Raw genomic sequence first — 15,853 nt, 5'->3', positions numbered from 1 at the left:
AAAAAAAAAAAAAAAAAAAAAAAAGAAAGAAAAAAGAAAAGAAAAACTTGAACCACATGGTGCTGAGCTTTCGATGAATAGCCAAAGGGAATCTAGCTTTTCTTGAAATTATAGGCTATGGAATTTTAATGTAACATGCAAACTTCCATTATATATATGTATATATATTATAAGGCATATATATGTGTATATACATATAAATAACATGTAAGTAATGAATTTTTTCTTGTCCCTCAAGAGTGAGAAACATACTTTACTCATAAACACCTACATGTATATATACACAAATATGTTTGTGTGTGTGTGTGTGTGTGTGTGTGTGTGACTGTGTTTACAATCTAAACTGGCAAGTCACTGAAGCCTCACAAAGCACTTTGTGGAAAGGAAAGTTTTTTTGTTTTGTTTTGTTTTGTTTTGTTTTATTTTGTTTTGTTTTGTTTTTCTGAGAGGACCCTTAGTAGATTATCAGGGGAGCATTCTTTCTTTTCATAGCCAAATGTTTATTCGACAACTTCAGTACAGAGCTCACAAGTCCTTCAGAGGAATTTTATAGCCATCAGATATATAGCACACAGCACACAGCACACATGCATACTCATATTAAAATGCACGCACAGCTGGAGATGATAAATACAGATGGACATAAGTGTAAAGCAGGGGTAGGTAGAGTTGGAGCAAGATGCCTGCCCAGTATGCTTTAGTTTAAAAAACATTCAACTCCTTTGAGACCCCTCTGTGCTAAGATCAAAGCCTGATTTGTTTTGCCTTTTTTTAGTCACAAGCACAAAAAAAAAATAGGCTTACTAAATAGCAGCTATTTCTCTGGGGTGCCTTTCTTCTCTGGGGTACTGTGGAAGGAAGTAGGAAAAGTTTCAGAGAAAGCTTATCTGCATTCCTAAACCCCAGCTGGAGATGAATTCTCTATGTGTGAAGAAATGAGCTTGAACCCATTAATTGTGTTAGTATTCTCAGACTTCCTCTTGTGTTCCCCTGGATAACTTCCTCTCTGTCTCCCCATTGGCCCAGAAGGAAGGATGACTGGTGCCTACAGTGTCCTTGAGTTTTCCTCTCCTTGATGCATAGGATACACAAACATTTAGCACTAGTTTTCTAGTCAGTGCAGTAGTCACAGAGTGGCTTAACTTACTTGTGTTTATCTTCTGGAGTGAAATGTGCTTTTCCAGTTGTCTTCGGAGTTTCACCTCTGCTCCGTATTTCCCCGTGGTCCCATTGTCAGCCAGGATGAAGTGGGAGTGCATGCTATTGAGAACGGTGAGCTTGCTCATAGGATTGGACATGGTCTGGTATGGTCGGACTACCTACAGGCAGCAAAAGGAAGGCAGAGTCAGAAAGGTGGAAACAGGATGTGAGACATAGGAAGAGAGAGATTGAAAGAAGGCATGATGGTACCAAATCTGAGTTTATGCCTTCATTATATTAAAGACCTGTGTGCTGATGACTGTTTAAGTCAAACTGACATTTTGTTACTGAGGCAAAAATAGCTTTTTTTAAGTTTAACTAAGATGTTTCCCTTTTCCCTTCGTCTGTCATATCTGTGGTTTAATAGGTCCTGTAGATGTCATTATTCTGGAGATCAGTTTCAGGAGTTGGGGGAAGGGTTTTAGTCTCTCTTTAATTAATTAATTAGTTAATTAATTAATTCATTTATATCCTAATATCAGGTGCCCTGTGTATCAACACACCCTGGCACATCAAATCACTGCAGGACTGGGTATATTCTCTCCCACTGAGGCCAGAAAAGGCGGCCCAGTTAGGGGAATTTGTTGATCCTCACTTAGGAACCAGAAGCTCTGTTACTTAAAACCAACACTATCCTTGATCGATTTCTTAAGTACCATACAGCCCGAGTATAACATAACAGTCTAATGAGATGAAAATAAATCAGGCCTAAAAGTTTATCACTCTCATTTTGATTTTTAATTTCAGTAATGAATTGCACTCCATAAAATAGAGCAATTTCAATATAGTCTCTGATATTTTTTTTTTTTTTGCTATCAAAAGCCATATCTGTCATGAGCTAGCTGCTTTTTATATAGCATATGCATTCCGTGTTATAATCCCACCTTACACATTATGTTTAGTTTTTAGATCGGAAAGTAAAGAAATAGGCAAGTTATCTAAAAATTTAGACAAATAATCAGAACTTGTATCCAAGCCTGATTCAAAATTCTGAGATTCTTCTTCTTCCCCTATTAGACAAAATCAGACACACAGGATATTGGCAAACTATTGCCAAAATATCTAGGTTGGAGCTTCAGCTGGAGAGGATGAAGAGAGGCCATTCAGGAGGTTCACTGATGCAAGCCTCAGCTTGGTGACTCCTGCACAGAATCACTGAAATTGGCAGGACAGAAATAGATGCTACTGGGTTCTTACTTTTGTGCTTTTGTATGGTGCATCCATTAATTACACAGATGAGATGCACTTGCCTCTCCCAGCATATAATAACTCACCATACAATAGACGAGTAAGATGGAATCGTGCATTAAACACATTACAGAGTGATTTAGTAAGGGCAGTTTGCAATTGTGAAGAGCTCATGTAAGTCATTTTTCAGACCTTGATCCTGATTCAAAACCCACAGTCCGATGTGCCTGGAAGATGAAATGTACTCAGTAAATTGAGTGAACCAGCAAACCTGAGAGAGGCATGCTTTTGTTCAAACCTGGGAATGCAATGGATCCTTTCTTTACAGAATTGTTAGGGAGCTGATCTGATTTAAATTTAAAATATGAATATGATTCCGAGCTTTTGAAATGGTTTTCAGTCCTGTTATATGTGTTTCTGTTTTTAAATATAGCATTGATATGATGCCAAGGCAGAGTTTCATTTTAATTGCTCCTTGTTGATTTTGGAATCTGATAAGCTTGATTATGGACTCTAATAACCCTGTGGGCAGTGGTCAACTGCTGCCTTGTCCAGAAGATGACGTGGGATTCTTCCAAAATGGAGAGGCCTGTCTTGCAAAGCCTGTTCTGCACTCCCAAGCACTGGAAGAATGGGTGGCTTGTGGTTGAAATTCCCATTCGTTGCCACTCATAGTTGATCATAAAACATTCATCTTACAGGGGAGTGCATGCTAATAAATATTAATGCTTTGCAGAAAGGCTGAGCCGAAAGACTTTCTCCTCTCCTGAAAGTGCCTCTGCACTGTGCATTTGGGCAAAGGAAAATGCTTCAGTTGCTATGCTGATTTTCAGTGGCAGCTCCTGAGGACTCAGTGCCAAGGGGGTGGGGAAGGCACAGCAGCTCTATGAGGGGAAAGGGAGACTGGAGTTTTGGAGAATAAACAATATGTGACAATGGACACTAGTCATTTGTGCTGCTTTCCTGTCTATTTGCTTCCTTCCTTCCCTTCCTCCCCCAACATTATGTTTCAGGAAATATTAAAGAAAAATGGTACCATCCCGAGCTATACCCAACTACTCTCTGCCCATGGTCTTGATGCCTCTAGGCTAGACCCAGTCGGAGGTCTTCCCTTCTCCAGTTTGCCCCTGACCACAGTGGATGGATGGCTTGGAATGTGAACAGAATCCACCACAAGATAACCTCGAGATGGGCAGTCTCTGCTTGGGGCTAGCCATGGAGGCAGCGGGGGCCTGAGAGTGACCTGCAATAGCACTAGATAGTACCATTTTTAAAATATTTCCCGCAACAACATTAATTTATGAATCTACTTAAAGGCTATTAGTGAAAGTTAAATCTTCAAGTGGGGGAAAAAAACGGATTGAAAATCATTGGGAATGCAACTGAAATTGCATCAGAAATTAGAAGGCAATTTCATTGTCCACTTAGGACAGTCACATCTCTCTTTTTCCATTATGGAATCCTAAGCCCACTGGTTCTTCAGTCTCTAGACATGTGATAACCTTCTCTTGTTAAACAGGCTCAGCAGTGCCTACAGGATGCTGGACATCTGCATCGGCCAAGGTCAAACTGTCAAATTTGGATTTCTTCATTACCTGAATCCCTTTTCTTTTGATCTTCTATGTAGCAAGTTATAGGTTGCCATACTTTGGCAGAGAGGTTGTCTGCCAAACAATAGAGGAAATCTGAAAAATGTGTAAAATTGCTCAGTGTTTCTGTCCTCCTTAGAGGAAGCTTTACCGAATCCTGGAACGTCCCCAACCACATAAATCAAGGATGGAATTGCAGTTCTGTCTATGGCTGTTGGAACCCTGAGTCTCTTAATTTGTAAAAGGGACATGATAAAACTACTGACCTCAGGGGGACTGGCTTAGATTACATGTGCAAAGTACCAGGCACAATGCCCAGCTTCTGGCAAGCATTGTAGAATATTAATTCCTTACCCAGCTCTACTCTGTCTTACCAACTATATGTTTCCAGTTGTAAAACAGCAATCAGAACATAATGTGGGACAGACCACTCGCCTTTGTTTTACCCAAGAGATTTAGAGCGATGGAAAGCAAGAGGGGAAAATCAACCATCTTTGACAAAATGCAAAGTGTGATTTGTCCCATCCCTCCAGGCATCGGAGATGATGGCTTGGAACTAGTTGTTGATTAACTGAGACTTTGGAAATAACTTCCATCCTTCCGAGAAACATATTTCGGTCTGACTTGCCTACCAAATCCACTTAATATTCCTCATTACAAACATGCCTGCAGTCTTTTTCTATTCGAGTTAACGTCTCTCTATATACAAAAATTTCCTGATGCCTCTTATGTATTTTCCAAATCGAACAAACACTACTCTTTTTTTTTTTAATAACAGAAATACAAATAAACTTCTCCTTCTGAGAGGTTTTGGAGGCAGCAGAGCCATTTTCGCTGTTAAGAGCTTATAGGGGGAGGGGCGATGGCTGTCTTTGGAGGTGTGTATTGTTGAGTGTGCTGGTGATGTTTTCATGGTACACTGGGTGACTGTGCATGCTTCTCAATGGGGACTTGGGAGAGAGGTAAGTCACAAAGCCCCAAAGCCTCCACTGGGTAAGGTGTTTCACCTTTTCTTCCTAAAAAAGACAGGAAAATGGAGGTCACATACTCCTTGGAAGCGCTGCAAAGCAGACACCCATATCATTTCTTGTGTTTCATCTTTGAGATTATAACACGAACTGAAGAAGGATGAATAATGTCCCAAAGGCCTTTTAATCGGTTTTCATGACGAACAAGTCAATCAACTTAGAAGTGGACTTTAGAACCTCTGGCTATCACTGATCATAGTGCATGTAAGTAATGCATCCCCTGCCCCTTGTCCCTCAAGAGTAAGTGAGAACAAACCTTTACTCACTAACCTATTGCATACCATTTAGTATTATACTGGGTGTTTGATAGAATTCTGGTCCATGCCTTTTTATACCTTAGTTATGAAAGAGAGCACCTCTTTGGAGTGGGGGATGTTGCAAGGGTTTATACATGGCATTAGCAGGAAGCATCCTTTATGTGTTGGTCACAGACTGATACATTTGTAATCTGCATGGGCTTAAATTAGCCATTTGCAGTTTGGTCTAGAGTAGCTGCTGGAGTTTTTCTATGTATTTCCAGGCATGCCTTGGATTCATTTAGGAGCATTTCAGGAAACCAGCATATAGGGACTATAGTTTAGTTTCTACAGCTACTACCTTGTAACCTTGGGCAGATATCTGTGTTTCTCTGCTCATTAATTCATAAACTTCTTGAGGAAATGCAGCCTGTGATGGTGGCACTATGCTGATCTGAGGACATGCCTGATCATGTTTCAAGATAATATCTCCTGATAAATGTTCAAGATACGCTGAGTTTTCTTATCTGTAAAGTACAGGACTTATCGTTTCTGGGAGCTTCCTGACTTTAATACTTGAGTCTGTCTAAGCTGTGTTAAAGGTGTTCTTCTTAATTCAAGTCAGTGCCAAACAATGGCCTAAGATTGATGTTGACTACAAAAGTAAAATCTCACCCTTTCTTATTCATCAAAACCTTTTCCCTCTTCTGGTGCTTTGCGCAGTGCAATGGCAATTTGGTCACCTGAGATTCCTTTTTCCTAATAGATTTGAGTTGCGCTAAATTAGGTTTCTAAGCCATCAATCAGGGGCCTTCTGCAGTTCCAAGTCCATTTCTTAATGACTTGTGTATCCACGTGTTCCAGGCAGCAGAGTAGGGCACACATGGCTTGAATAGTTATTTCCTTCTCTTAAGAGCAACCTAGCTTTAATGTATACCGGAAGAACACGAGCATTCATTGGCCATGTCTAGCATGCCTTGCGTGGTGAGGACAAAATCTCAGGGAGTGATGTTCTATGTTTATTTTATCCAGGAAGTATAAGGCTTTACGATGTAAGGCGTCTTGGCCAAATGTATTCCATCAGCCACGTGTCAATCTGAAGTTTCTATAGAAGTCCCCGCATGGTAGGAAGGCAAACCAAGAACTGTCTCCTTTTAAATTCATAGAGGATACTGTGGCTGGCTTTGCTGCTGGGCATTTTGTTAATGCCTCATCTGGCTTTGGAATCCACCAGACAGCTGAGCACACTGTTTCCAGCAGAGCTATCTAGAATGGTTATAGTTATATGGAGTTTTTTCAAAAGAGGTACTAGCAGGGAGCCAGACGGGGTTGCACTTTGGTGAGAGAAATAAAAGGAGTGTAGAGATTCTCCATGTCCTTATCTGGCGCCTGCATCTGCTGGGGAAAAGGGTACTGCTGAGAAGCAGGAAGCTACCTCAAGGTTCAGCAGTCCACACAAGGAGCCAGCCAGTAAAAACCCAAGGACCCATTTCAAAGAGCGCCCAGATCCCTGAGCTGTGGGACCCTTCTGCAACACTTTGAAAATGTGTTCCTTGCTGTGTGTCATACAGAGTGTTTGTGGCCCTCACTTCATACTTTACGCTTAAATAGACTCACCTCCCTTTGGCCCATCCTGAGAGGAGCCAACTACTAGCAGTGAGGAAAGGCTCTGAAAAGAGGTTCCTGTCTCCAGCAGTCACCAGGTTCCCGATGGGGGTGGATTTAAACTGTGCTTAGAAGTTCTTTGAAACTCTTCTCTCAATGTGTGCAATGACTCACTTCTAAGGGATAACGTTAAAAACTGAGTGTGTGTAACCATAAAAGGAGTTTCTCTCAGTTTGCTTTCTGTCAGCTCATTTACTCCAGAGGAAGTTGGTGCCATGTTGGGAAGATGGTTTCACAGCTCCATGATTCATGTGATCAGGAACGACAAATAGCAACAGGCTAGGAAGCAAGCTATGAAGAGAGCATAGTAGCCTCCGACTATGGAGCTGCCCAGCTGTCATGTGACCATCACCTCAAGAGACCTAAGCTCACAGGTAAGCCATTTACAGATTCCTCCCTCAGTAACTAAGAAATCAGTCTGTTACTTAAGCCATTAAGTTTGAAGGTCATTTTTATGTATCCATAGGTGAAACGATCTTGCCTTTCTTTCAGATTTTTGAAGTATCCCTTTTCCTCTTTTTCTGGACTGTTGTAAATAGTCTCATGACGCTGGTACCCCTCTGCCTCTAGGCATGAACCCTCCGTGTTGCCTGAAATTCATGCCCTGTGCTTTTGATTAGTTTATGATGAGCATCCTGCAGCCTCTTAACACTGCTCACTGGAATCCTTCCCCTTTCTACTTGGCAGATAATCTGACTTCAGTTCTTGTTAGTTGGTTATGGTAACCCTATGCCTTATGTATTTTCTGTGTCTATATACACTGAGGCTAGTTTTAAAATCAACGTATTAAGATAAAATCTCCCACACACAAAGGTTCAACTTGTCATTTTTTTTTCAACTTTACAATGCTACAAAACACAATACATATTCAGTAGAGACTACTAAGTTTATTCTTTTATTTTTTCAGGTTAGTGATTTTCTGTTATGATGTTTTTGTAGTGGTAGAAAACCATAGCATCCAGGTGTTTGAATGATTAGAAAGGTAAGTGATTGGTTTAGTACTCTATAGTGTACCGTGGCTGGTAAACTATATAAACTATTCAACATTTTACTTAAAAATAGGCTCAACTGTAGGTTAATGTCAGTATCCTGAGCAGCTTAGGGTTGACTGGCCTAAACTATGATGTCCATTGGGGTAGACACATTTCAATTTACACTATTCATGACTTTCAATGAGATTATGGTACATAACCTATCATAAGTGACACAATCTGTACTCTAAAGAGTAGCTGAGGCACAAACCTTAAAGGACCATGCACTCAAATCAATGATGGTTGTTTTGCTAGAAATACAGTACTGATTGGTGGGTACTCTATTTTTTCTTATTCTCTGAAACATCAATACCATGTGTTGTTTAATCCCTTACATCCTAACTCCCATAGACTACCCATCTTATCTCCACATTCCCTGAAACATCAGTACCATCTATGATGCTTTAATCCCTCATGCTGATTCCTGTGGACAGCCCATCTCTCTTTGGGATCATCCATGCTGCTTTTCTTCTCGTGAGTGTGCTTGCCTTTTTGTTACTCCACAAAGCAGTTTCAGCCAATATTCCAGTGATATCTAACAGCCCCAAGTCCCTACCATCTCAGTCTGTCAGTAGCATGGGGCTCCAATGCCCAGCCTTCCATTGGCCTCCATAACTCATTATTCAACTCCTATATCTCAGCCATTTATACAACCCCTTTGCTGGCTCTTCGCTCTACTTGGCCATTAAATTATGGAGATCGTCAGGGCCTCAGCCTTCTTTTCCTTACTATTGCCTTCCCATGGGGATGCCAACCGCTGGGATGGCCTGATTGTCATCTATCCGAGATGACTTCCAAACCTAAGCTCATAGGCTAATCTTTCTGCTTCTTCCTCATATGCTGAGTAGTATTCCAGAAATTCTCTTGGCAATATCTAAAAGGAACTTCAAAGTGAACACTCCCAAGTCCAAACTCATCATTACTGTCACCAAAGCTGCCTTTCTGAAGCACGTGACCCTAACTGCTGCCATGGCAGTTTGCCCAGAATCTGTGTGGTCTAGGCTCAGCAAGTATTGGCCCTGTTCTGTACATCTAACAGATGTAGGTGGGTTTCCTTACCTCTGACCTTTTCCTCTAGCATCCTCTGGGTAAGCCTTATCTAACACAGTCCAACAAATCTCATGCTGAGGCTACTTCCTGTTGGGAGGATTTTTTTTGGTTTTTGTTTTGAGTTTACAGTATGAAGTCATATTTGGCTTGTCCCCAGGATAACTAGCAAATGTGTTGAGTTGCTAACTACATCCAATTTAGCAATCAATTATATATTGACCTTGGCTTAAAATGCAAAGATAGCATTAAAAAAAGACACCTTTCTAAGAGTTCTTCAAAGCTATAAAAGCTCCAGGAGATGAACTTGTAATTTATTGATGTATAATATTGAAAAGAAATATAGAGGAGGAACTATATTGTCAGAAAATTGCCAGGCATAATATTTGCCCTTAAGTTAAAATGAAAACATACCTTTGCTTCTGATTATGAATATTTAATTTGGCATAGGTCTGATTAATCTGGTTTGCCTAGAGACAAAGATTTTAGAAATTTTCAGTCATCTCTTATAATTCTGGCAAAGTAGTTTTCCAAAAGTAAGGAATATAAATTTAAAATGTGTTAAGTGAGAATGAGAATTTGCTAGAAGTTCTTTCCTGACTTCACACTCCTGATACTTTTATAATTATCTGTCTAAGCCAAGATTTTTATTTTTCAGGACAATGAAGAGGTTTAGTTATCTACTGAGTATATTTTCAAGTTTAATTTGTAGGTGTTAAGATATTTACCAGTGCCCCAAATAACAGCAAAAAAAAAAATCCACTGTTGAGTATTTTTTCAGGTCCCTTGATATAATAAATATTATAACAGTGATCTCTGGAAATAAAGGGTTGGGCTTTTGGTTTTAGTTCATGGATCATTTACTTAACCCTGCGAAGCTATTCCATTTCAGGACATACTCAGTAAATTACAGTTAGCATCATCATGATTCTACCTAGAGAAGCTATGGCAACAGAGAAACTATTTTTATAATTTACCTAGGGATAAAGAAATGATAACATGAAGCATTTATATGTTCTGTCAATGCCTTGTATTCTCATGCAAAGTATAATGCTAAGGTTTAAAAACAAACTAAACCACATTGTATTTTCTAGGCACTCTTACACTGATGAAATGAACTAAAAGTTTATGAACCCTCCCACCCCAATTCTATCATCGAAATCCTAACCTACAGGGTGATGGTGTTCAGAGGTGAGGAGCTAATTGTGTCATGAGGGTTGAACCCTCAAGTATGGCGTCTACTTGAATTAAAATCCTAATAAAGAGGGACTCCCAGAGAGATCCTCAGTGTCTTTCACCAGGTAAGGTTCCAATGAAAAGGACCCCTGCAGCCACAGAACTTCAGATGTGCTTAGAGATAAAATTGTCATAAAGTGGAGAGCAGAGAAAGTGTTATCATTACATGTTCTATATTTCCCCATGTAGTCTAGATTCCATCACTCCCAATTCATCTTCATTATGGAACATTTATTAAGATTGAGGACCTGGATTAAGTTCTAAGAATCCTGCCCCTGATGTATCCTGCCCAGGCTTTTTTCAAATTTGAGATTCTCCAGCACCATAGCTGGCCTTGTCTTTTATTCTATAAAAGAAATAATAAAAGAATAGTACCTCTATTCTAATGAAAAACTTGAAAAACAAAGACTATTATAACAAGAGAGCCAAGTAAATTCTATGCATATTGTAGCTCATCAGATCAAAATTCAATAAACCTCGGTGACAGATTTATTGACTAGCTAGACTATAATTATGTTTTCAGTGTACTCCGTAACCTGCCATTTTAATTTCCATGGAAAAAAGGAAATTTTGACTATATATCTTTTTAAAACTGGACCTGACTCATATGGGTTGCTTCTATGTACTAGTTGGGTTGAGCAGGACTTTCTGTCTACAGCACAGATCAAATCCAAGTCCTCCTTTTCCAACGTCCACTCTTTCCGATCTTAGTAGTGGTTCTGACATCAGCTTTTTAAAAGCTTCTGTGTATAGGAGAGACCAAGGTGTGCTCGTTTACCTGCGCCTTGCCTATTTTACCTGATGTCATCAATTCCTTTTTACTGTTAATGACAGGATCTCCTTTATGGCCAGGTAATATTTAATTATATATATATATATATATATATATGTATATATGTATGCATATATAATATGTTTATAAAATCTTTGTTACATACACACACATATAATCTTTATTCAAGAATTTGTTGCTGGGCATCTGGACTAGTTCCTTATGTATTGTGACTAGTGTGGCAGGCTTTGGTGTGCTAATTTGCCTATATATCTATATCTGTATCTGTATCTGTATCTGTATCTGTATCTGTATCTGTATCTGTATCTGTATCTGTATCTGTATCTGTATCTGTATCTGTATCTGTATCTGTATCTGTATCTGTATCTGTATCTGTATCTGTATCTGTATCTGATCTGTATCTCTATCTATCTATCTATCTATCTATCTATCTATCTATCTATCTATCTATCTATCTATCTATCTCTCTATCTATCTATACCATATATATATTTTTTTTTAGTTTTTGAGGAATCTCTATATTGCTCTGCGTAATAGCTGGAATAATTTATAATACCATCACCAGTATATGAGTTTCATCTCTGTGTATCTTTGCCAGAATGTGTTATTTATTTTGTAATACCAGTTTTCATTATAGCTGGGATTTCTATTTCCCTAATGGCCAGTGCTATTCAGTGTTTTACTGTATTAAATAACTCGTTTGTTTTCCCGTTTTAGAGTTAGATTTGTCTCACTCGTTTTTAGATTCTATATACTCCAGCCCTTAATTCTTTGTCAGACAAGTGATGGCAAATATTCTGTCTCATTCTATATGCTGCCTTTTCATCCTATTGCTTCTTGTGCTGTGAAGTCATGAGTTTGAGTTCATCCCAGCTTGTAAAGCTTTACTTTGGTTTTCTGCCACTACAGGTCCTCTGCAGAGAACCACTGCCCCTCTAGAGGCCTTGAAGTGCTCCCTCTTTTTCAAGTTCTAGTGGCTTCAGAGATCACGTTTAAGGCTTTGCTTACCCCCTCTCTTCCATTAAAATGATTTTTCCCTCTTATTGAAAATTGGTTCTTTTCTCACATAATATATCCTGATTACTATTTCTCCTCCCTCTACTCTCAGTTTCTCCCCCATCTCCCCTTCCATCTGGTTCCATCTCAAGTACAGAGTGGGAGATATGGGTCCAATTTGAATCCTTTGGGGACATGCATGATTTGTACAGTGAGCACTTTCAGTGCCTCTGTTAAGCATTGGTTACGTGTGGAGGCATGACATCTCTGTTCAGTTTTGGTGGCCATTTGTCTCCTTCTTTGCCAGTGCCATACTGTCCAGGATACTGCTATTCCACAGTAGTTCTTGAAATCAGATTTTGTGACATTTCCAGCTTTTACTTCCCCGGGATTCTTTTGGCTAGCTGGGGTCCCAGGATTTCACATGGACTCTAGGGTCACTATTCCTGAAGGATGTCATTGACATTTTTGATAAGGATTGCATCGAGTAGAAGGGACATTAAAAGAATATTAATTCTTCCAATCCATAAACATGAGAAGCCTGTATATTTTAATGTCTTCTTACATATATTTCATCAGTGTCTTGTAATTATTATTGAGATTTTTTCCAAGTCCTTGATTTATTCCTTAGAATTAGCCCTGGTAGCTGTTCATTGAACCTTCCAGAGTCTACCCATCTCTTGGGCTCAGAGATGACATGCTCGATCAGGCTTTTTCTGTGTTACAATATTAATCTTTTAATGAATGTCCAGTACATTTAGGTCACATTTCAATTTGGGATACTGTCGACACCCTGGTTGAAAGAACTGATAAGTAGTTTAAATTTGGAAGCCAAGGAATCATTTAGTAAACCTTTCAGAATGCAAGTTTGACTTTGAAAGACGGACTTAAAAGTATCATGCTGTATATTGCACATGCTAGGAGAAGTCACACAAGAGAGCACTCCCCAGGACTCACATCTCTTCCAATCAGGTCTTCCTGGTTTTCCACAATTCCCCAGGGGGCGATACCTATGGTACATATCTTCCCTCGAGACTTAGATGCATGGTCTTTCAAGGCATCCCCAACATGACGAATGACACCTAAGAGCCGAAAAAGAGAGAGGGGGGGATTAACTTTGTTAAGGTCAGTGACCTTTCTCTTATTCTGCCGGAAATTAATGAGTGTCTTTAACTTTGGGGGGAAATGTTAGATAGACAGTTTTGACACACTTGTATAAAAACTACACCTTTAGAAAACTCTCCATAAGATTGGTTATAATGCAGATATATTTCTCAGTACAAACTTAAACAATACATTCCTTCATTTCCCATATATACTACCTATAAAGAATATCTAATATCTATGTAGAATAAATATAATGAGAGAATGCTTTGCTTGTAAGCATAGTGATTTATTAGTATTTGAATTCTTGGAATAAAAAGCACAAACGCTAATTGACTCTATAGTCTATGAAGGGATTGGGGTCATTTCAGTAGCTATTTACCTAAGATTTTATCAACCTCGATTTCCTCTTCCTACTTATATCACATAATGTTGAAAGTCTAGTAATAATGCTATCTTACTCAATGGCAAATTTATGCTAAAATGTGTAAGTATACTTTTAATATTCATCATTTAATTTATTTCCTTCTTCTGTTAATGATTGCCTCACAGTTAAAAGCAAGGAAATTCAGATTACAACAGTAGGGGACCAGATATTGACTTTAAGAAACCATTTAAGGAATAGACAATTTCTAATCTTTTAGCTTCCTTCTTGGGCAGTCACTTCTATACACTACTTTAAGGTACATTCCCTAAACATTTACACTTATCCACATTATCCTCCTTCCCCATGACACACCCATCCTCGGTGCCATCCCTTCTATGAACTTTAACGTAGATGTAATTCCTTGAACATATAGTAGCTTGTGTGTCCTCAACAGCTCCATATTTCATTGCCACATCCTCCAGTGATGCATAATAAAATGTGACACATGTCCTTAGGCAGGAATATGGGATGGTTAGGATATTACTCAGCTTGTGGGCCCCAAGGGAAGGTCTAACTCCAAATAAGGGCCCAGAAGCCATGCATCGAACATAAGAACTCACTAAGCAGTGTTACCACGGAGACATCATACATATTTCAATGACTCAATTGTAAAATAGACATGAGACCAAATGAGCACTAATCCACAGTGCGCTGTGCCGGGACGGGAGCCTGGAGAGATGCCCTTTTCACCTGTTACCTTGTCAATGTGTCATGTAAGTGAAAATATTGCTGAATGCAACCTTCAGACAAAGATGAGTAAATCCATAAATATTAATATGCAAAACATATCAGGCCTGGGTCAGATAAGACATTTAACTGTATGTTATGCTTCTCTGCCTCAATTTTCTCTACGTGCTACCAGCTTTAATAGCCACCACTAAAGTCTCACACTCTGAAGCAGAGACAAGCTGTTTGGTCTATAGTATTTAGGATATAAATTATTTTTTCTGCTTTTGAATGCATTTTAGAGAAGAAGAAAACTAGCAATCTTTCTAAATATAGAAAATTGGTTAGAATTTCTTTTGAGCCTTGTGTGGGATGGGTCTCTCTACCTCAGAAAGCAAAAAAGACTAAAATGCTTTCTATTTAACAAAGAGGAAAATGTGTAGCCTAAAATCCAAATTGTCATTAAAATTTCTTTTTATAGGATCATCAGTAAGAGCTAACTGTGCTGGTCAGCTGAAGATGTTGCCAGCCGATAGACTGGGTTGATATTTTATAATACAGCACTGGGCATGGACCACCTACACAGACCACTGCTAAAACATGCCTGTGTAGCTGTGTGCTGACTGATCACAAAGTCTAGATATGTAGGAGATTTCAAAATTCTCACATCATCTGAGCTAAAACTCAGCTATTCTTTAGTAATAAAAAGATGTTAGTTAGACTAGTTATATCCACTAGCTTCAAATGTGCTCATGTGTACAGACTCTGAGCCTTCTGACAAATTTTCATTAGCTTTTAGATCAGGCTCTTCTCAAACTCACAAAGATCCACCTACCTATGCCTGCTGAGTTCTGGCATTAAGGCCATGTGCCACCACCCCTGGCATTGGTGTACTTTTTATAAGAATTTCTAACTCCAGGTAACAAAGTTTGCTCTGTTATCTGTTGAATACTAATCATGTTTTACAGAGAAGAACCTAACTGTAAGTGGTTATTAGAATTGATTTGATGATTATCCTCGCATCATAATATTAAAATTTATATGGCAGGTAGGAAAAGATATTTGGAATTCATGAAGGGTTGGAATTAGTCATCTACTGGTGTGGAATGTTTTAAGAAACATTTAACATTATAAACCCACATGGATCTGAAGTGATATCGAGTGATTAGGCACATGTATTGCACTTGCAAAGGATCTGAGTTTGGTGCCTTGTACCTATGTTGGGCAGTTACAACTGCATGAAACTCCAGATCCAAGAAGGATCCAATGGTTCTGGCTTCTTAGAGCACTACACTCATGTGCACAAACTCAGTCTCAGATGCACGTGCATAAATATAATTAAAAATAAAATATTTTAAATAAGTATGATATTTTGAATAATCTAGACTTAACCTTATAATTCACACCCCTGATAGAAATGGTATTAAAAAACAACTCAGGCAGGGAACATTCCCAGTGGATAAAGCAACTATCACACAAAGTATAAGGACCTGAGTTTGACTCACCAGAACCCATGTAAAAGCCAGGTACAGTTGTAGTAGTATGAGCATCTGTAGCATGCCTATAGAGGTGAGTAGCAGAGAATGGAGAGCCCCTGAAGGCTTACAGGCTAGCTAGCCTGGTGTATACAGGAGCAAACAACAGAGA

At 39.0% G+C, this 15,853-nt stretch overlaps 1 protein-coding gene across 48 annotated transcripts in view; it reads right to left on the bottom strand.

Annotated features, from left to right (window-relative positions):
• Trpm3 (transient receptor potential cation channel subfamily M member 3) overlaps window positions 1-15,853 on the bottom strand; it is a 533,889-nt gene that overhangs the window by 253,490 nt on the left and 264,546 nt on the right. For all 48 annotated transcript variants that reach the window (XM_029472394.1, XM_029472404.1, XM_029472405.1 and 45 more), the window contains exons 5-6: window positions 12,967-13,091; window positions 1,148-1,319 (exon numbers count right to left, since the gene is read on the bottom strand). In XM_029472394.1, coding sequence (XP_029328254.1) covers window positions 1,148-1,319; window positions 12,967-13,091 — 297 coding nt within the window. The remainder of the gene's footprint in view (window positions 1-1,147; window positions 1,320-12,966; window positions 13,092-15,853) is intronic.

This window comes from Mus caroli, chromosome 19, assembly GCF_900094665.2.
Source record: "Mus caroli chromosome 19, CAROLI_EIJ_v1.1, whole genome shotgun sequence".
Taxonomy (NCBI): domain Eukaryota; kingdom Metazoa; phylum Chordata; class Mammalia; order Rodentia; family Muridae; genus Mus; species Mus caroli.
Note: the sequence above shows the minus strand (reverse complement) of the source record. Positions and strands in the feature narration are given on the sequence as shown.